At 40.8% G+C, this 21,774-nt stretch overlaps 1 protein-coding gene across 2 annotated transcripts in view; it reads right to left on the minus strand.

Moving 5' to 3' along the window:
• Window positions 1-21,774, minus strand: part of CACNA1D (calcium voltage-gated channel subunit alpha1 D) — a 1,282,477-nt gene that overhangs the window by 534,616 nt on the left and 726,087 nt on the right. For both annotated transcript variants that reach the window (XM_086939145.1, XM_086939146.1), the window contains exons 17-20: window positions 19,495-19,564; window positions 18,203-18,272; window positions 15,238-15,373; window positions 4,497-4,626 (exon numbers count right to left, since the gene is read on the minus strand). In XM_086939145.1, coding sequence (XP_086795271.1) covers window positions 4,497-4,626; window positions 15,238-15,373; window positions 18,203-18,272; window positions 19,495-19,564 — 406 coding nt within the window. The remainder of the gene's footprint in view (window positions 1-4,496; window positions 4,627-15,237; window positions 15,374-18,202; window positions 18,273-19,494; window positions 19,565-21,774) is intronic.

Raw genomic sequence — 21,774 nt, forward strand, 5'->3', positions numbered from 1 at the left:
ATTTAAATGGCATACTCTGCATTGCCAGTGTTCTAGTCTGGGTCTGGTCATTTAAAAAGAAGAAATAAAGTAGCACTGACTATGCAGACACAGTTACCAGCCAATATATTTGGTGCATAATAAGATTAGTTTTTGTTTTCCAATTTGCTTTTTCAGACAATGGGTATGATTATTTAGAATTTATAGGCATGAGATATTAAAGTGGCAAATATGTAAAAGTTAGGTAACAGTTCATACAGAGCACAATATGGAAATGTTTGACATACATTAGGCTCTGAGTTTGCAGATTTGAGAAGTATATATGCTTAGAGAGAGTATGTATGCTTAGGGTTTTTACAGCTAGTTTTGATTAAACCATGAAAAACCATAAATGCTTATATGCATGTTTGTAACAGTAAGATTTTAAGTAATCACCCTTTTTTGGTCACATGTTTTAAATCCCCAAATGACTTGGAAAGCCCATACAATCAGTAATGTTCAGTATCAATGGGTGCAGGCCTCCATTTTCTAGAGGATCAGAGAGCTCCCTGAGTAACATCTTCCCTTTACAGTACTTTTCTAATGCTTAATTTGATATACATATATTTGAACTTTGCTGGAGAAACCAATAAGAATACTGGCCGTGAGATGAAAAATCAGACAAAAACAGAGATTCCTGTTTTTATAATACATTGGTTCAGGGATGTGTTCACTTACCTGACCATAAACAACCCATTCTCACTTGAGCTAGAGATGTATGACAGTAGGCCATGGTATTACCATGACTATTTAGTATATGACAGTGTGATGTAGTAGCTAAATTGGGTGTTTTGTACCGAACACCATTCCTTAACTAAGGATAGTGACAATTTTTGTAGAGGAGTTTATCGGTTAGGTGGTAGAAATGGCTCTCGTCCTACTGAGAGAATTAGGTAATGCCCCACTGTTTTTCTAGCTTTCTAGGCTAATTGAATTTGGCCCTAAACAGCTTCTCACCATCACCTTTGCTTGAATATCATAAGAAAAATTATCCAGACCATGAGTAATGGTGGTGGACACCACCCTGGTGGATATTATACTGGAGAACAAGTCAGCAGTGGCTAGCCAATAACAAATGAAGTTGTAGGTATCTCCATGACATCCTTACACTCTTTGTGAAAAATACATTCTCAATTTAACCCTGGGTAGTGTGTTGCTGCTACTGTGGGAACTGCCATAAATGCATGAAAGTAGCCTGTCGAAGTGTAGCACTCTTCCCTGAAATACCTATCCTCTTACATTGAATATTGGTGAAAATAAGTGGCTGGTAAGACCTCAAAGGTGACATGTCCAAAAAATCTACAGTAACAGTCTATGATACTGACAACAGTTGCTGTGATGGTAAGAGTATTGACAAAGTCTCAAGGTGTGACCCTATAAGTGCCTCAACACTAAATGTTATCTCTGCTTGAAGCACTTACCTGTTGCAGAAGATATCAGCTGTACCAGGGACTGACTGCAAGCCAATTGACTACCACAAAAGGTTCCAATATTACACTTAAAAGTTAAAACACCATTGTATCAAAGTTGCTAAAACCAAACCCTCTTCCAGCCAATCACTTATAATTTACCTGATGAATCCTCAGATTTCATTATCAAGAGAGATTTGTTGTGTTTGATTAGGGACAACACGTTTCTCTTGGAGAGCATTCACCCAAGAGCTATTTACAAAAATATAAGCTGTCCCAGGGTGGTAGTTCTGGAAAATTAGGTTACAAAAATATCATCCTCTAATGCAGTAGTGATCACTTTATTCCATCTTTTAGATCAAAAAGCTCTCCCATGTGAAGACAAAATTCATGAAACTGTTTTATCTATAGAGAGGAAAAGAAGAGCTCTTAGACTCTGTTTCCAGGAGTCTATCAGGAAGAATTAGTTTTGAGATGTGTCAGGGACTGTCCGGGACTATGTCAGGAACACAGTCAGGGACTTGAGCAAGGACTGGGGACTGGGTAGAAAACGTGCTGTGCACAGAGAGTAGTACAGCACTGCCCAAGATCACAAAGGGAGTCAGAGGAGAAAAAGGGATCCAAAGGGGAAGCCTGTAGCGTGAACAAGATGGCTAAGACTCAGAGAGGAAGGGCACTCACAAGGCAATTTAGCATTCAGACTAACTACACCCAGGACAGACGTGCAAGACATTAATATGAAATACATTAACAATACAGGGGAGTGTGGGGTAAAGCACTCAGGAGCTCCACATGGTAAGACTGAAGCTCAGTAGGGTTCTCACCCACAATTGCTGTTACAGATACATATAGGATATGCATGCACAGGCAGGGAGCTTATACCTATGGTGATGTTATAAATGTAACTGAAAAACAATACTCACAGTGAACAAGAAACACCATCTAGGTAGTCAGTTGTTCCCATGGATCCTGGCTATCAAACAGGAACACGCAAGGCAGTAACAGCAAAGGGATAGAACTAAACACAAGCACAATAGACAAGGAGCTAGCAAGGAGGAGTGCTTAACAGGAAAGGAAGGAAATCACAGGGCACACTTGGCAGAAAGCAGGTAACAAACATACAAGGTAACAGAAGCAAGACAGCAGAATAGAAAGACAGCAAACTATAACTGGAACCAAGGAAATGGGAAGGAAGGCAGGGACTGGAAAGGGATATACAGAAGGGGAGGCTACAAGGGTATGCTAGAATAGTGCAGGTTAAGGATTCAAAAAACAAAGTAGCATAGAAGGCAGTGCTGGGGTAGGAACAAGAAGTGAGCTAAGGCTCAGGAGTCAAGGTAGCACTGCAGAGTGCTGGTTTAGGAACAGGGAATTACTAAAGCTTCAGGAGTCAAGGTAGCACTGCAGGCAGTGCTAGTTCAGGAACAGGGAATAGCTACAGCTCAGGAAACAAGGAGTCAAGAGAGCACTGCAAGCAGTGCAAATCAGGAACAAGAAACAGCTGAAGCCCAGGAACAGGAACAAAAAATAACTGTAGCTCAGGAACTCAGGAAACAAGGTAGCACTGCGGGCAGTGCTAATTCAGGTACAAGGAGTAGCTATAGCTTAGGGACTCAGGAAACAAGGTAGCACTGCAGGCACTGCTAATTCAGGCACAAGGAATAGCTATAGCTCAGGAATCAGGGAATATCAAAAGCTCAGGAAAGAAGGATTGGTCTCACCAGAAAACAGCTACAATGACCAACACTGGGCTGAAGGGAGCTGGGGCTTAAAAGAGATCACAGTACTCATGCACATCAGGTGTGAGCAGGCTAGCAGCAGCCAGCAAACAGTTGAGCTGAATTCCTCCACCATACATGGCCTGCAGGGGTGGAGACAAAGCAGTGAGCAGGGGATTATAGGTAATGAATGGAGTTTCCAGAATGAGCAGACTGACTTCCACAAAACCCGGCATGGATTGGGAATGGATGTCAATTCCTACATGATGTTCAAATGCCTGGAAGTCAGGATCTGCAAACATGGGAGTGTCTGGAAGCATATTAGAATACTGGAAAGCTCCACAATTTGGCCCCCTGGTGGTGGTAATGAAAGCACCGGGAGTGAATCATGACAAGATGGGACAATAAGTTAATTGCACTATACCGGCAGGTTTCTTGCCTTTTGCCCCAGTGCAAGTGTGAGATGTCCTCTCATTTTGCCCCTGGTCAATGTCATGTGTTTCACCATGTTATCTTATTATAGAAACAAGATATAAAGAGCAAAAACAAATCTTGGTTGGTAACACTGCTCCATAATCCAAAACATGCATTTATTAGTTTCACCACCAACCAAGGTGACCTTCAAAGGAAGCTAAATATACCTAAGATGCTGATGTGCTACTAGTGTCTCAATTGAAGGAATGCTACAAAAGAAAACACACACCAGAATACTTTCTAGATAACATTTGAAAATTGTTCCAGAGTCTTATTTTCTGTAATGTGTTTGAAAGATAAACGGAGGCAAAATGGAACAGTTGGCCATATTTATAAGGAGACAACCAGTACAGCATAGTGCTCAAGTTATCGAACGTGCAACTTGGCACTCATTCCTAGGTATGGACGGTGCTTTCTGAAATCTGAGGATATCTTAAGAGAAGGAGCGTCTAGAAAGAAATTATTAATCATAATTAGGTTTTAATGGTAAGAGAGAATAGCATGGCATAATTATCTTTTCTAATACATACATTTGACCTTAGTTGATGACTCTTAGTTATCCAAACTGAGCTGCATTGTTTTATACATCACAGAAATACTTGCTTTATGGCTCAGCTTAAAACCAACAATGATAGAAAAGCATGAAGTATATTAAAATAAAAGAACACAAAATAACTCCTTCATTTTAACAAGCAGATCTGTAATGTAAAACAAATGTATGACTCAGTTCTAACAAAAAGGGTTGATAAGCTTGCCTACCACACTATAAGAAAGCTACTATTAACTTAAAAAAACCCAGTTCTAATGCTAAGTGTAATATTAAAAATTACACCTATTACCTGGTGTAACAGAACAATAAAAAACACATGATGCTTACAATGTTCCGAAAGGAGTGACTACGAATTGGATCTTCAGCAGCCAGAGAAGCACTACTGAGCATAATGAAGACTAAGATGAGGTTGGTGAAGATTTGATGATTAATCAGCCTATGACAGGCAACTCGAACTCTGAAAAAAAGAAGAGAAATAAGGGAAACTTAGAAACACCATTGTGCATAGAAATTAATTTGGCATCTTGTAACTTTCACAAGATAAACAGTAAAGGTCCTTAGCTGGAGAGAAAATAGGTGAAAAGATCGAGGAGAAACTTAGGTGAAGTGAAATGAAGAAGACTGGCTTAATCTTATATTGACAATGAAGCATATTTTCTCAAAATACAACATGATTTTAGGCATACACTTTACAAGAATCAGTTTGCCTTATAAGATGAACAGATAAAAAAGGCAACAGGAGGAGTGTAAGGTAGTGTATGACAAATTGTCTCAAGTGAAAGACAAACCAAAGAACTGATGATTTTTTAAATTGCTCTGGTGTAGAAAAAACAGTAGTTTTCTAGATTAGTAAATGTTGTCATAGATGTGAAGAGAGCGAGCTAATAGCAGTGGCATACAGACTTAAATTTTTTGGGGGGAAAAGTGGTGTTGAACGCTTGTGAAGGTATGTGTGAATTAAGATTTCATCATCAGGTGTCAGTAAATTTTCATGCAAAATGCTTTACCTGCATTAAAATATTATTGTAACTGAATCTGTATGCCATGACATAGTTTATTTCCTAACTACTGGCAATTTAGCTGCACCTTCCTTTGTCTTCTGAGAGTGGCCTTTTGCTTGGCCGCTACTGATATTAATGTAGATGGATGTGGCAGGCTTATCGGAGGACTTTTTCTTCGAACAACAAAGCTGTGAGTTGAGTCTTTTTTCCGTTCCTATGAAAAAACCGAGGCTCCGACCCCTATTTTTTGATCGACCAGGAGATGCACAGTGCGAGTAGTGACCAACACAGATTACGGAGCGCGGTAGCGGTTACAACACACTCCATGCAAGTGTGCACGAACGCGGATATTTCCTGACTTTGTACGGCAAAAAGGTAAACATTGACAGCCCATCTAACGGGTTCTCGGTTTAACGGCGCGCTTCGATCGGGCACATTTCCCTGAACTTGTGTTTTTTCACCTGGCTTTAGGAGACGGTGAACACATTTGGAGAATCGGTCTCTTATTCTTCCAAGACCACTACGCGGTGGAGGTAGGATAGCGGGGAATTTTGTATGTTCACATTTAGTGTTTAATAACGTCCCCCGGTCTACGCAATATTCAGACTACTTTACATTTACCCTTCCTTTAGGTAGAACGGCACCCTCACGTGAGAAGTGTTAAGGACTGTACCACTATACATTTATCCCGGTAATGGTACCTATTCTTTGATTTTTAATGAATGTTGGATCACATGGTCAGAAGCGCTTAATGATTTTTGTAATTTGGAATACCCTTTCTCCCTTCAGGCAGATTTGCATGCCGTTTTTTTTAAATAGGTGAATTTTCCATATACATCCTCCCAAGAAGTGGTGATCTAAACAAGTCTGGTGCTTTATAGAAAATCTCCTGCTGCCTCTGCTGGTAATGACACTGGTTTACTAACATAGATACCCTAATAAGCCCTTATCAATGTTAACTAATACTAGTTCTATTTACGAATTTCTTTTTACACATAGGTTTCCCACCAATAATCGTGGGTGCCCTGAATGGAATAGTATGCCTGAGTGATATCTCCTGCGCAATGTACACAGGATCCATCTAATCAAATTTAAAAATCTGTCGATAGTGGTAAGCCTGCTTTAAAGAAAAGCATTTCTTTGAGAGACCTCCAATTGGTTGCATGTATGGTATTGGTTCTGCAAATGGATATTCCATCTTTCCGTTGTGCAGGTTGAAAACCTTGACCCACCACCAAGAAATACTACATTTACCAACCAAGACACTACCCTATAGAGGTCAACAGGTAATAATACATAGGTTTCTAACGACTCTTACATTCTTTTTGAACTGACAGCAGTTTGTGCGAACAAGCTTCTTAGCACAGACGATTTTTGAATATCATCATTTTTAAAGATCAGACCATCTGTATAGGTTCTAAATGTACTAGCTTACACCCCATAGACTCGTCTCTTTTCAAATACCAGTCTTTTCTCTAACATTTAGAGTTATCAACCATCAGCCTGGACTAAGAAAATCCATCCCTCGAGTCTACTCCTATCGCCCCTTGCGAAAGGTGAGCGTTAGCCATTATTTATTTCTCATTCTTACGTATGAGATTCAGACGTAGAAAGACAACACGGTTTACTGATAATCATGTACCACCATCCTATGAATTCTAATACAGGAATGGTGTGTCTCTAATTCGTTTCTTTAATTGTTCCCTAGGAGGTTGCCCACCCACAACTGTGCTCGTCCTGATGAAGACCCTTTCGTAAGGAAAAGATTCCTACTGGTATTGGGTCGAAACGTAGACGACTACATAACCAACGACCAGCTCCGGTCCCCATTCAGACACTTACGGCTATAACGGAGTTAGGCCTTTTTGTCATTCATAATTTTGGACTCTATAGGAGCCTCTAACTGTGGCCCTGATTTTAAGGGACCACATGTACATTGTCTTAGAAACCTGAATAAGACTTGTCACTGAATGAATCAGATCACATATATCCTACCCCCTACACCTTCCCTCACGTCACCCCCTCCCTGTTGTGAATGTGGGCACGTACACTGTATACAAAACAAATGTATAATGAATACTATATCCATTGATTAGGATGTATGCAATCTTGAAGTAAAATCTTTTTTGCATCTAAAAGCATTGTTTTTGAATTTATGAACACAAATGGTATGAATTTGTAATTTCTTTCTTTTGGTCTCGGGACCCCTTCCTTTCTTTCAACACACTGAAAAAACACAAGCAAGGTTGACTTTAGGAAGCAGTTGGTCATTTCTTTGTGCTGAGTATCAAGTATTATTGTTACCATAATTCTGCTTTAGCACCAATTGTTGGGTAAAGGCATGCTCCGTAGGCTGACAGCTGACAAAATCCTTGCACAACACTTTTCAGCCAATCAATCAAGGATTTATAAAGCTTGACAAATAACCCAGGAGGGCCTTGAGGCACTGGATGTTGCAAGCTGATTCATGGTGATCTTGTTCATTCAAACAGCCAGGTCTTGAGTCCTTTCCTGAATTGCCAGAGCGATCAAGCAGACCTGACGTACAGGGGAAGATTGTACCGGGCTTTGGTGGCTGGCAGGTGTTAGAAGGAGCGTCCTCTCATGTTGCATCGGCGGATCTGGGGGGTGTCTGCGAGGAAGAGGGAGGCGGATCATAGGTGTCTGGTTGGTTGGTGGAAGGTCATGCGTTTGTTGATGTAAGCTTGTCTTGTGTTGAGCAGAGCTTTGCATGCATGGGTCAACATCTTGAACTGGTATCTCTTCTGTATCAGTAGCCAGTGTAGCTTCTTGAGATGGGGGAGATTTGGGTCTGTCTGGGGAGGTCGAAGATGAGTCTTGCCGATGAGTTTGTATTGTCTGAAGTCTCTTCAGGAGGCGTGCGGTGAGTCCTACGTAGAGTGTGTGCCTGTAGTTTAGCCTGCTGGAGACGACGGCCTGCGTGACGGTCCTTATCTGTCTTGGTGCTCTGGTTGACTCGGAATCCAGATTGAGAGGGGTCCAGGAGGTTGTTGTCTTCAAGGTGTTTAGTGAGTACTGGTTGATTGCATTCTTGAGAGACTTCACTGGAAAAGGAGAGCAGGGAGTGCAACAAGGAGTTCTTCAGTTCTGTTGGGTTGGCGGAAGGTTTCTTCAGGAGGGGCCTTACTTCAGCACGTTTCCGGTCCTCAAGGAGGGAGGCCAAGATGATCAGGGCTTTCTTGAGCTCATTGCTAATAGCATTGCTTCGAGGTTGAAGACATGGTGGGGACAGGGGTCCGTGGGTACTCCCAAGTGCACTGAGTTCATAAGGGAGATTGTGGCTTGAGATCTTAGAGGGTCCCAATGGGTGAGCAGGTGTTCGGTATTTGTGTTCATGGGTGTGAGCAGGCTAATGCTATCAGCGGTGGGGGAAGTTGATATTTGAAGTTTTCATAGACTTCTTCTTGTCATAGAAGAAGTCTGCCAGGGCGTCACAAAGTTCTTGGGAGGGGGTGATGTTGTTCTGAGCGACTGAGGGATTGGAGAACTCGTTCACAATGGTGAACAGCTCCTTGCTGTGGTTTGTGCTGGCTTCTATGTGGTCTGCTAGGGCGTTCTTCTCTGTTTCTTTCAGGAGTTGGTGGTAATGGCTGAGTGCTGTCTTAAAGGTGGTATAGTCTCCTCTCTCTTTGCTGGAGCGCCACTTCCTTTCAAGTTGCTGGCAGTTGTGTTTGGTGGATTTTAGCTCTTCAGTGGGCCGGCTCTTTTAGCAGGTCCTTTGGATTTTGCTGACATGGTGGGTACGATTGTGTCTGCGTATTTTGCTATCCACTGGAAGAAGTTGTTTGCAGCTAGCTCTGGGTTGGATGTGGCATCTGGGAGATGAAAATTGCACACATAAATACATACATTGAGGGGCTTGTGGAGAAGTGTGGCTCACTGGTTAGAGCGGCAGACTCTGAACCAGAGATCAGGCCCTGGACCAGGGTTCAAGTCCCGACGCGGCAGGGTCTTGGGCTTAATGTCCGCGGACTCAATAATTCGCGCCTCAGCGCCTACTCTAATCATGGGTCCCACGCTGCAACTCTGGGCAATAGCTTGCTTAATCTCCACAACGGCCCCAACAACACTGGGATGCCTGGCTTCACCTTGGGGGTGCCGAGGAGGGGCATCTCACATGGAGAGCCAGGAAGGGTTCCACAGCGTTATACAGCGCCGGGACGCCCCGTTGCTGGGGCAGCTGTGCGCTTTACAAGTATACTACATTTACATTTACATTTACATTTGAGTCAGCTCTCTTCAGTCATTGGCCTGTTCAATTGTTCCTCACGGTTTGTTTCCACTGACTGCACCATATAGCATGAGGAAATGGGTCAGGTCAGTACAGCAACTTGCTTTCTTGCACTGTGAGAGACAGCACTTTTTTCAACTGCCTAAAAAGAAGTGAACTGCAGTGCCAGGGCTAGTGGGCTAATCTTTTGTGTTGCCAATAATTGTTTATTTCCAGTAATTTAACTATTTCAAAACCAATATGTGAGAAATTGTGTTATTAGTTGAGGGGAGTGAGAGCTCCATCCAAGTCATAAATACAATCCTTGTTAGGGTAAACCACAAAAGTCACAAAATAAACCTGTCCTTATCCCTCTGTTAGGTTGGCACAAAAGCAGTGAGGCTTAACTGGGAAAAAACTTGTAAAGTATTTATGCAGCACTCAAACAGTAATAAAGTGATAACACAACACACAAAAATTCCAAAGCAAGTTAGAAAAACGGAGTAAATGCTAATAAACTAAATTACACCAAAATAACCAAACTTTGAGGTAAAAATAGCATCAGGAAGCACTAAGTGCCACTTTTGATTATCTGGTTTCACTAAATCGGGAAAAAAACATAAGTTCAGGTAGATAGTGATTAGCATAAGTCAGATGCAGGGATCAGGTTCTTTTCAGTGAAGAGTTTGCTTTCTCAAAGTACAAGTACAAGTGAGGCGCCTCAGCTGGAGCTTCACACTGGCGGTCGTTGTTAATGCAAGGATCCATTGCCGTAGGAACTTCACCTAGGCAGTTGACGCCAGCAGTTGCAGTTTGGCAGTTGTGAAGTCCCCCAAACCTCTGGATTTTCACCTGGAGAGCAGAGTTTGCAGATTTGAAGCAGGAGCAGTACATGCTGATAGCAGTTAAGAGTCCAAGACGGGGGCACCTCTTTGGGATGCAGGGCTCATCCCTACCGAGACCCGCAGAAGGGCTTAGGCAGGTCCAGTTACTGCTGGTCAGTTGGGGAGTTGCATGGAAGGCCTTTGGAATTGTGTCTCTGTAGCTCATAAAGGAGGTCAGCCAACTGTCCGTTGGGGGTCACTTCTGGAAGTCCTGCGTTCAAAGCAAGCAGGTCTAGTCTTCCTTCTTTAGACAGCAGGGCAGTCCTTCTTCTGAATCTTCAAAAGGTCTAGGAATGTTCTGATGAGATATTTTGTGGGCGCTATTCTTACACCCAGTGCCAGCATGTGGGTGGGGATGTCCCCTTTGTCTAACCTTTCCACTTTTCTGGGTTTGGCTCAACATTGTCTGGGGGGTTAAAGGCAGGTAGGCAGAGGTGTGAGCTTCATGTGTCAGTTGCAGTGTAGGCAGCCCTTAGAAGTCAGAAGGGAGTGGGCACTGCCCAGAGTCTACCCTTTGAAGCTCAGGAAGGACTAAGGGCTGAGCACAACCTCTCCAGGACATCCTGCTCAAAAGAGGAACACCATGCACCATACCTAAGGCCCTTTTGTCCCTATGTCTGGAAATAATACTCATCACACCACAGAAGAGCTATTACAGTCATTTGACCTTACACAATCACAAAAAGGCATATTTTCTTTAGGGAAAAAATGGAAACTTTCTAAAAGTAAAAACAAGGTGATGGATGATATGACTAAATTAACCTTAGCCTGGCAATCACTCGGGCCACATCCCAATCAATTGGTTTTCACTCACCATGTCACCTCAGTTTAGACCCAGTCATATGTAAATCAGTCTCAGGGCTGCTCTGCATGGGAACACTCCAGCCCGAATTGCGACCCACCTTCCTGATCCGGAACATAGGGAACCCAGGACTTGTTTTGTCCTTATTAGGGCTCTTCAGCCAGGTATAAATCGGTTCCCCTGACACAGTGAGCCCAGGGCCAACATTTAGGTTCTACCAGCACATTTAGGCCATCACATGCAAAATAAACACCAAAGTGATTGATGGAATGCTGGAAATAATCTCAACAACTAGCAGTCGCTCAGGCCGCTTCTCAATCCATTGTTTTTCACGTACCATGCCACCTCAGTTTGGACCCGGGATATGCAACTCATTCTTCTCCCTCCGCCTCATGCCAGTTTGCCCTGATTGTTCCTATTGGAGCATGGTCCGGATTGATTTGCTTATGGCTGGATACAAACTGAGGTGGCATGGTGTGCAAAATAACGATGAACTGGAATGGGGCCCTGAGTAATTACTATTGGCTGAGATTAATTCAAGCTTTTCATCCATTACTTTTTTTTGCATACTTTAGTGAACTTTCTAAATGTGGCATTTTTAGAATAGGAGCGTAAAATACATCTTTGCCATATAAGATTTTCCCAAACTGAAGTTATCGTTATCACTTATTAAATGTAATAAGGTAACCCAGTGTTTGCCTATGGAAGAGATAGCCTTGCTTCAGTGAATAACGACTTAAGTATACATGTCCTACTTTTTATATACCCTGCACCTATGTCCCTTTAAGGCCCCTTTTAAGGCGTATCTTAGCAGTCACTTATAAGATTTGAAAGGAAAATATTAGACTAGGCAAAAGTTTTATTTTGTCAGGTCCTAATGGCAGTTTAAGACTGAACTACAGGCTGCAGTGGCAGATCTTAGACATTTTTTTACACTGCTACTTTAGTGGGTAGCACAATAAGTGCTATATCCCATTAGTAGCATTCAATTTACACACCCTGGGTACATGTAGTACCATTTACTAGGGTCTTATAAATAAATTACATGTGCCAATTGGATGTATACCAATTTTACCATGTTTTAGGGAGAGAGCACATACACTTTACCACTCGTGTTCCTTTTTTGGTCTCTTTTCCCAAATGAAGTACAATCTCATTCTTAACCATTCCCCATGTCTTTATCCCTCTCTCCCTAGATCAGTAATTAGATCCCATATACGCAGAGAAAGTAGAAAATCTATTTAGCAGGTGAAAGGCAATTTTACGATATACAGTAGTTTTTCAAGTGAACTCATCCTCTTTTAGATTTACTTGTTTCCTTTCGACCGCGCATACTGATATTAGCGCTGTAGATATATAGACTGCGATTCAGGCTGCGACCCAAAGTATTGACCCACATATATTATTTATTGGGTTGAAGATACTTAGACTTTTAAAATGCCAAATTAACATGGCTGGTACTTCTTTTTCTACATGTCTTTTGATCATGCATTCATGTGGCATCCATTGCTCGGGTGACTGCAGTTGCCCATACGCCTCACAGGTTTATTTGTGAGATTGCACATTTAATCTTGGCATTTTGTGTGTTTCCTTATTTAGGACTATATCTGTTCCGGCCATTGTTTTGCCGAGATTTCAAGGCTCAATTGATTGTATCCTTAAACAAGTCCTGTAATCCTTCTTAAATAGTGAGTCTGATCCAACAAAAATGAATACTGTTATTGATATCCTATATAGGAGTAATGATTTAAATGAATATCGTTATGAATCAATATAGATGTCAGAAAAGAACATGTAGGGCGTTTCAATTTTGTGGTGACCCTCTTCCTGAGTCAAATATCATTGGGTCACTTGTTTCATCATTTCTCTTGTCCTTTATATCTAGATATGAGTACTTCACAATCTTTGTAATGTAGCTCTATTATGTTTGTTGTGGAAACAAGATAGAGATTAAATAACTTGACAGCGAGAATGTTCATTCTTTATAAAGTGTAGTTTTATGAACAAATATGTATTTTTAAGATGTATTTTTATGTTTCGTATTACAACTTTGAATAAATTGTAAAAGGAATTTTTTCATATATATGTTTCAGATATCACTGTGTGGCTCCTGAAGAAGGCGTTGTCTACGCCGAAACGCGCGTCGAGTTTCACTCGCCACTGTGTTGTTTTTTGACACCAACGATATAAAGTTGCCGGGGTGTCTTTGTTTCATGATTAAATGTTCATTGTATGAATTGTATGTTTTTTAACTGTTTTTACTATCATACGGTGTTTGTTAAGCCAGTAACCTGTATGATTTTTATCTGTGTTCATTAAAATCATGGTTGTTTTTATTTAAAATTTTCCCTGAATGATTTTTCGCTATCATTTTATGTTACTTGTTTGCCCATATTTCAACTGCCTAGGAATTTTTGTTCACACATTATTATCCCTGTCATAGGAGTTTGCTGACACTATTGTTCAGGGGGTCCTTGTTTTTTCAATCCTGTAATCCTCATGCCTCCATAAACAAATCAGCTAAAATAGGGGGGAATGTGAGCGGGTGAAGGTGAAATACCAAGAAAATTATTTCAGGTTTACCACAATCACACCTTTTTTTGCACGAAGAAGTATCTTATTTTCTTGGGATCTGCATTGAAATTAAGAAGGGTTTCTATACCAATTCCAACTACGGCTGTCTGTTGAGAAGTACTTATACTTATGTTGTTATTTTAAAGTTATTCTGTGTGAATTAATTTATTTTCACAGTTAAAAATTATACTGCAAGCCTGTGCCCACCACTTTTAGATGGCAGCAAGGTTTTCTTTAATTTACTTCTCTTTATTGTGGTGGCAAATGCTTGCAAAAAAAAATAATCTCACCAGCTTTACAAGGCTATACTTATTGGCTCTGCTGGTGCTAATTTTTATTAGCATTTTAAACCAATGAATATAATGTTAGAGTGGCTCTGGGCTATAACCAGTCTATCTTTACTGAACTAGTACTATTCCTGCAGATTATTATTTTATCTAAAATTACAAAGCATCTAATTTCCACTGGACAGAAGTCTCCGAATAGTAAATACAACTAAGCTAGCACCTCAATTTAAACTTTTACTAATCATGCAGTATTTCACATTCCCTCGGGAGTTCATTTCTTTGAGAGAGTTCTTTATATAATACTACCGTAGCAATTATGTAGGTAGGGCGTAAAGACCACTGGGCCACCATCAAGTTCTTGTAGGGGCCACTACTACCACTTCTTTTTTCTCAGAATGAAGTAGGTTCATCAGAACTTTGGATTATTTGTCATTCAAACAGTTACTATCTTAGCGGGTCAGTCGAATAACTGCTTTGGGGAAGCTTAAGTAACTTAGAAGTGTTCTGTGGACAACATTCCTGCAAGAATAGCCCTCATAGTTTCTTGTACACATATATATTTATAGTACATTGGTCTCATTTTATCTACTAGTTTTTTCATTTCCTGCAATTGTATGTAGCACTGATTTGGGCCAAGGGCATTACAGTGCCTAACATGAGAACCAGACATTATACATTTTTTTTTAGGAATAGGGAAGATACTTGTTTTGCCCAGAATCACAGGATGTCGAGGGGAGGACAGGATTTATACCTGATTCCCCAGTTCCCTTGTAGGCAGCTCTAGCCTCCTGAGATCTATGTTTGTATGTTTTACTATTTAAATTACTCTTATGTTTTCCCATTATCTCTACGTGTCTTTCTTGCTTCTTCGCTAGTTCTACCATATGTATTTTCTCCCTTCTCCAGTATATTCACCCTCTAACATCCTCCCATGAACAACAAATGGATTAGCTTTCTTAGAATCTTGATCTAAACTTTTGGGGAAAAACACAGCATGAATTAACATCTTCACACACACATATATATATCTGAAGCAATGTTGTGCCAACGGAACTTTGGCATGGCTATTAACTTAAGTTCAAGGATGACATTGTTAAGCATTTTAGTGAAAATATTTGTCCCAGAAAGGTGTTCTATAAAGGTACTGCAAAGGAAGACGTGATAAGCTACTGGCAGTAAATTTAATTCAGTGTCAATTGTTTACATTGCACATCAAAAATCTGAGTCTCATAAGCTGAGAATTAAATCTGAAAATTAAAAAGAACAGATAGGTAAAGATGGTTACTTACGGATTGGTATTGCTAAAAATGAAAAAGGAACTGCCCTCAGGAATAGGTGTGATCTTTTCTTTTTTCAGCTCCGATATCCTTCGGGGACGAGGGCCAGTTGGTACTTCTGGTTCCTCCTCTTCCTCTTCTTCACCCACTTCAAATTAAACATAAACATATTAGGATATGAACGCACCTTACATATTTCACTCAGCAGCTAGATTTACTGAGACCCATAAGGCATTTAATTCCTCTTTTTCTTTCAAGTGCTGCTTCATGATAGCAATCGATAGGAGTGAGTGGCCTTGCACAGTATTGTCTGTTTCTAGATGTCAACTATGTTTGCTCCTTAGAGTAATAATGCATGCTTATTTCTGGATCAAATCACAGATAAGAATGGATATTCCATGTATCATTTCTTGTTACCCCTTAGACATACTGCATGTACTTTGTTTCTATAGTTAATTATGTCTAGCCAACAACAACAACATGGTGTTATTCTGTTTGTTCAGGAAGCAGTGGCATTTCAAGTTCTTTCCCACTGGAGCGATGTTCCACCAGGGAAGAATACAAGTCAGTCCTATTCAGGACATGTAGTATACAGAAATACTTATTTTATTATTTGGGTAGCTTCCTTTAGCACCATATGTTGCCTTGCAGGTACCTCCGAGCTATTTGTGAACAAGACTGGGGATGGCAACATGGCATTTAGATAAAACGGGGCATGGCTGCTCTTCATTAGGAGAAAGGTGTACAGCTGATGCTATTCTGAGGGACCAAGGGGCAAGTTTATCAAACAAAACATATATGTTACAAAAGCCAGTAACTGACGGGGAGATTTCAAAGTATAGCAAATAAAAAGGGGGGCCTCTAGGTTCTTCGATGGGATTGGAAATGTGCTGGATAGATAGGTTGTGGTCTCTTACTACTACACCATTCTGCAAATCTATGCAAATTGAGAATGCAACAGCATACAAAAATGCAGGACTTCCCATTCACTGACATTATAACGAAAAATAAGGCATGGTGGACACTCATAGTGCATTATAATGTTTCAAATTCTGTATGTCAATAATATGCTGAAGAGTTAATTACTTTCTAGATACCAGTGGATTTATTTTGCAAGGGGCGTTCTATGGTCATTGGTACACACAGACAGCTTAAGGAATTCTGAAGATGCCTCATTATGCTGAAAGGACTTGGAGACCTTTATCCGCAGGTATGCGAAACCCGGAGAATCTGAAGTTAGAAGGAATTATGGGTCCTTATTTCATTTCGTGCAGGGATGACAGGGCTAGTACCAACTGCAGTGGTTTCAATGTCTCCTAAACTAAGTTGCTAATCATTGTAAAATTGAGCGTGCGGGAGTGCACGGATTCACTACGAGCGTTTATGGTCTTATGGTAGTAGTGCACTGCACACCATAAAATGCTTCAAGCTGTCTACAGCATACAAAAGGGACAGACGACAGTGACTTAAGGAAATCTAGTATTCATTGATATTGTTCTTAGGTTGTACATCCAGCGAGCATAAGTCTTACCGGAGTATGTCATGCTAAATATCTTGTCCAACTGAATGGACTTTCTCAAGTTGCACTGTATAGTCAAGTTTAAGACAGTTCTACTCCTTGTGGGGCATATGTATCAAAATACCTATTTGCGATTCTCAAATAGCGATTTTTTGAGAATCGCTATTTGAGAATTGCAAAATGGTATCTGTCTAAAAATCGCAATTTTTTAGCGATTTCTTAATATTCCTTAATTGTGAATAGCAAATTGCGAATTCACAATTAAGGAATAGGCCAGGGGGCCCATAGAAATGAATGGGAAGGTATTCTCAATTTGCGATTCTCAATTTGTGAATCGCAAATTGAGAATAATTTCAAGGGTCCCAGGGTGTCATAAGGACACCCTGATGCACCCCTGAAATGTGTGTGCGCATATGGTGCACATACATGCCCTAAGGGCATGTATGTGCGCCACATGGCACCTTCACAAATGGCAAAAAGTGCATTTGTGAAAGAAATCGCAAATTACCACCAACCTCAAATTGGTGGTAATTTGCGATTTCTTAATTAGGAATCGCACAACTTGGGTGCTTCATACATAGCATTTAAGAAATGCAATTTGCGATTCCTTAAATGCTTACGCAATATTAAGGGATCGCAAAAGTTGCGATTTCTTAATATTGCGATGCAAATTCACACATACATCTCGTTTTGCGAATTTTTTGTCGCAAACACTGCTTTTTTGTGAATTGCAGCGTTTGCGACTAAAAATTCCCTTGATACATCTGCCCCTAGTTCCTAACTAGGTTTTGGATACCCTGGTTATGTTAACTTTTCATTGTAGTCAGTACACATAATGCACAAAAGGTGAAAAAGCTCTCTTGTCCAATCAGGTCTGAATATTTTTCAGAATCAGTCGGGGGAAAGTCAGAGAACTAATAACCCAAATATTTCTAACTTTCCAATTCTTTTAAACCCAACCAAAAATATTATTAAACACTAATTTCAAGAGATCTAGATAACTTATTTATACCATACCAGGTGAGTGGGTACTTCTTTGAGTAACGTTGTACTTTAATGTCAAGTTTGGAGTTATTCTGTTAGGAATTATTTTTAAAATCGGAAATCCAAGATTCCTTTAGGGATTAAAAAGTGAAAAGTCACTTGTTTACACCCCTTTCATTTCTCCCCGCTCCTTATCGGATCCGCATTAAACTTACCATACCAAAACTAAACAGATGAGGTTTTTGGGGGGAAAGTTGTGTGCAGATCCTTTGATAAGCACCAAAGTTAGGAAGAAAGCAGCTAATTCTAAATAGATAGAAATATTTAAATACCAATATATGTACAGAGTAAACTGGTGCATTACAGCATACTTTTCTGTATCACATTTAAATCTAAAATAACACATTTGAATACAAACAAGAAATAGAATTTCAGTGGGCAGCACAGACAAAGTATTCAGCTTTGTTAGCCTACCAGGTACTTCACTAGCTGGGTAGGGGTTCTTCTCCTCATTATTTTCTTCTTGGGCCTCTTCAACAGCAATCTACGACAATGGCAAAATAATTATACAGTTAAAGTTTTACTTTGCTAATAAAAAAAATATCAGCTTCAATCAATAAAATGGATATAATGTTGGTTTGTAACCCAAGCACATTTCTATGTCTTAGAAAGCCCACCAGTAAAAAAATACAGGTGCATGAAAACAGACACAACATAGATGTATAAGGGTTGTCTGTTTTAACATATACCATTCAAATTATTTTAAAATAATATTTTGCAAATTGCTTGAAAACCTTTGCAAAACTCGAATAACACTCTTAAATTTCGATACATTAAAGATGTACAAGAAAAAGTGTACTGTTTTATATTGACATGTACAATACCTAGGAAGCTAAGGAGCTATTGAGGTAATGTCAGAAAAGAGCTGTATTGTTTACACAAATACATCTCTAGAGTATACTCATACACAATGATAGCACCTTATCCTTCTGAGCTCAATGTCTTAGTAGCTTATAATACTGGTGGTGAACCAATGAAGGGTATCAGCATGATGGTAGAAGGAAGGTCATGCTGATGATTAGTGGTTAGACAGGGTTGCTTGGCAGGACATGGGGTGATTTGGCTGCCAGGATAATCCTCATGGAAGGCAACTTACATTTATTGTTATGATGCACAGGAGAGAGCAAAAACATCTGGGCATTTCCCAAGCATAACACATGATACATTTACCCTCCATATGGAGCATATCTCAATCCTCGAGGCATGTGAGAGCCTCGGGGTTTCACTTTGTGCACAATGGAGATGACAAACGCTAGCACTATAGGTGATAAAACAAAAACAAACACTCAGCATATGGCCTTAATTATCTGAATCTGATTACTGAAATTCACAATACTATGGGGGTCATTAGGATGTCGGGCACATCACCACCGCCCGCATGGCAGTGGTGATCTGCCCTACATCCTTCCCCGCCCGCCACCCATTTACCCCCGCCACATTAGTATGACAAGGGGTACCGCGGCGGACGTTAAGACCGTCCACCGCTTTTCTGTCCGGTCGACAAGTCGGCCAGGCAGAAAAGGGTTTATTATGGAGTCAGTGTCTGCTAGGCACCGCCAGCCATACTAGTATGGGAGCGGAAACATGCCGCCACGGAAAGGCATGCAGAGTTCCTGTGCGGATGGAAGTCCGCACACCATCCTAATGGCCCCCTATGATTTAAGTAAATATAAAGAGAATGCATAAGAAGAGCTGTTCCAATTTACCTTCGCTTCTTTGGCTTTTTTTTTATCCTCTTCTGGTTTTTCACCTTCCTTATGCTCCACACTCCCCTTTCTAGTTAAAAAGAAGAGATATACATAATTATTTGTAAACATGTAACATTTGAGGTTATCCTGTAATAGTCAAGTAAAGAATCTTCACTCAGAATCAGGCTGCACATGATATACACATATATGTGACTATGCGTAAGATATCAAGAGCTCCACAATGCTTATACAAGTTGTTAAGTCACCAAGGGCATTAATTACAGTTTGGAAGATGCGATAGTGTGTCAAAATGTCACCGTATTACGACTGTCAAAGACTAAAATGCACCTGCAACAATGCAGACTGGACAAGGCTCTAAGGGCTTAATGTACTAAGGGTTTTAGCATTCACAAACCCTCTGATTCGGTAAATCAGAGGCTTTGAGGGCTCGTTAACATTTTGCAAACGTAGTAAGCTCATTTAACTATTTAGAAACGATTTTCTAACTTGTTAGTGGGTTTAGGAAACTAACAGGGAACATTTAATTGCGTCTCGTTCTTTACATTTTTGAGCTATTAATTGAGAGGGTTGAAAGCGCCACTAAAATAATAAACATAAATATTAAATATAATCCTAGTCAGGGTTAACTAGAAAAGTCATTAAAATAACCTGCACTTAACCCTCTGCAAGCTTGCACAAAAGCCGTCAGGCTTAATTTAGAAGCAACGTGTTATGTATTTATGCAGGACACAAACATTAATAAATTGAAAACACAACACAAGAAAAATCCCAAATAGAGAAATAGAGTAAATCTAAATAAATAAAATGACATAAAAATGAGAAAACTCGAATCAGTAGAATCAGAAATATACATTTTTAAAGATTATGGGGAAAATAGCTTCAAGAACCACAAAGTGTCACTTGTAGTTATCTTGCCACAGCAGACTGGGGAAAACTCACCAGGTCAGGCCGACTGTGAGTTGGGTACACGGACTAGGTTAGTCCCTCTAAACAGTTACCTTCTGAAGTCTGGCGTTAAAGGTGCTCTTTGCACTGGCAGGTGCCGCAATGAGGAGGCTCTAGGCATGGGTAGTAGGTCGAGTATCGTGGACACACGTTCCGCTAGCACGAAGAGTTGGTTGTCGCTAGAGCTTCGCGTTGGTGATCATCGTGGGCAGTTGATGTAGGCATGAAGTTCAGGTCTCGCATTGACCGTCAGTGCTGATGGTCTCTGTCAACCTGAAGCGGAGGTCCAGCAGGAGCTTTGTGCTGGTGGTCATTGTGTGCAGCCAATTCCTGGAGCAAAGCGGTCACTTACCAATTGCAAGGAGCCTAAACGTCTGTAACCTTCTTTTTTCTTCAAGAGGTCTCACTGATGCCAGCCAAAGGTTCCGGCCCTGGGTAACACCTCTTTGGGATCAGGACTCACTCCAGAAGAGGCCAGCAGAGGGGCCCGGGAAGCTTGAGTAGGCCCAGGCAGGTTGAGGAAGATCCGGGTAGATCCAGTTGGTGTTGGTTGGCTGGGCAGTTGCATTGAGGCCTCCGAAAGCTTGCTGTGCCCCTATAGCTTGCACAGGAGGTCTGCCAACTGAGGGCTCAGTGGAGTTACTCTCGGTAGTTTAAATTCAAGGGAAGCAGATTCATTCCTTCTTCAGTCAGTACTGCAGTAGCTCTTCCTCAGACAGTAGAGCAGTCCTTCTTCTGAATATTCTAAAGGACCAGGGGTGTTTTGATGAAATGTTCTGGTGGTCCCACTTTTATACCTGGTTCCAACTTTTGCGTGGGGAATTCCCTAACCTACCCCCAAAAGTGGTTCTGACCAGTTCTTCCCCTTTCCTGGGTTTGGCTCCAAACTCTCTAGGATGACAAAGGCACAGGTGTGGTGTCAGGTTATTAATGTGTACTGTAGAAAGGCCCTTTGCAGTGCTGTTAAGACAGGGTCCAGCTCCTCCAAAACCATCTGTCAGGAAGACCCACTCGCTTCACACCTAGGCTTCCTTTGACTGACTGTCTAGAAACAATACACAAAGCACAAGAGCCATTTATTCAGTCATGAGACCCAGGACACTGGTAGAAAGGCACAGTTGGATTGGGCAGAAAGAAGCCAACTTTCTAAAAGTGGCATTTAAAAAATTATAACTTAAAATCAGACTTCACCATCAAAGAGGATTTTAAATTACCATTCATGTGCGTGCAAACATAATTTCTCTGTCTGTTCTCAATCTGAGGTTAGTACTTACTAAGCATAATAAGGTAAGCCTGTGGGAGTGGTAGCCTTACAATAGTGAAAAAAGGACT

The sequence above is a fragment of the Lissotriton vulgaris genome, chromosome 9 (genome assembly GCF_964263255.1).
Source record: "Lissotriton vulgaris chromosome 9, aLisVul1.2, whole genome shotgun sequence".
Taxonomy (NCBI): Eukaryota; Metazoa; Chordata; class Amphibia; order Caudata; family Salamandridae; genus Lissotriton; species Lissotriton vulgaris.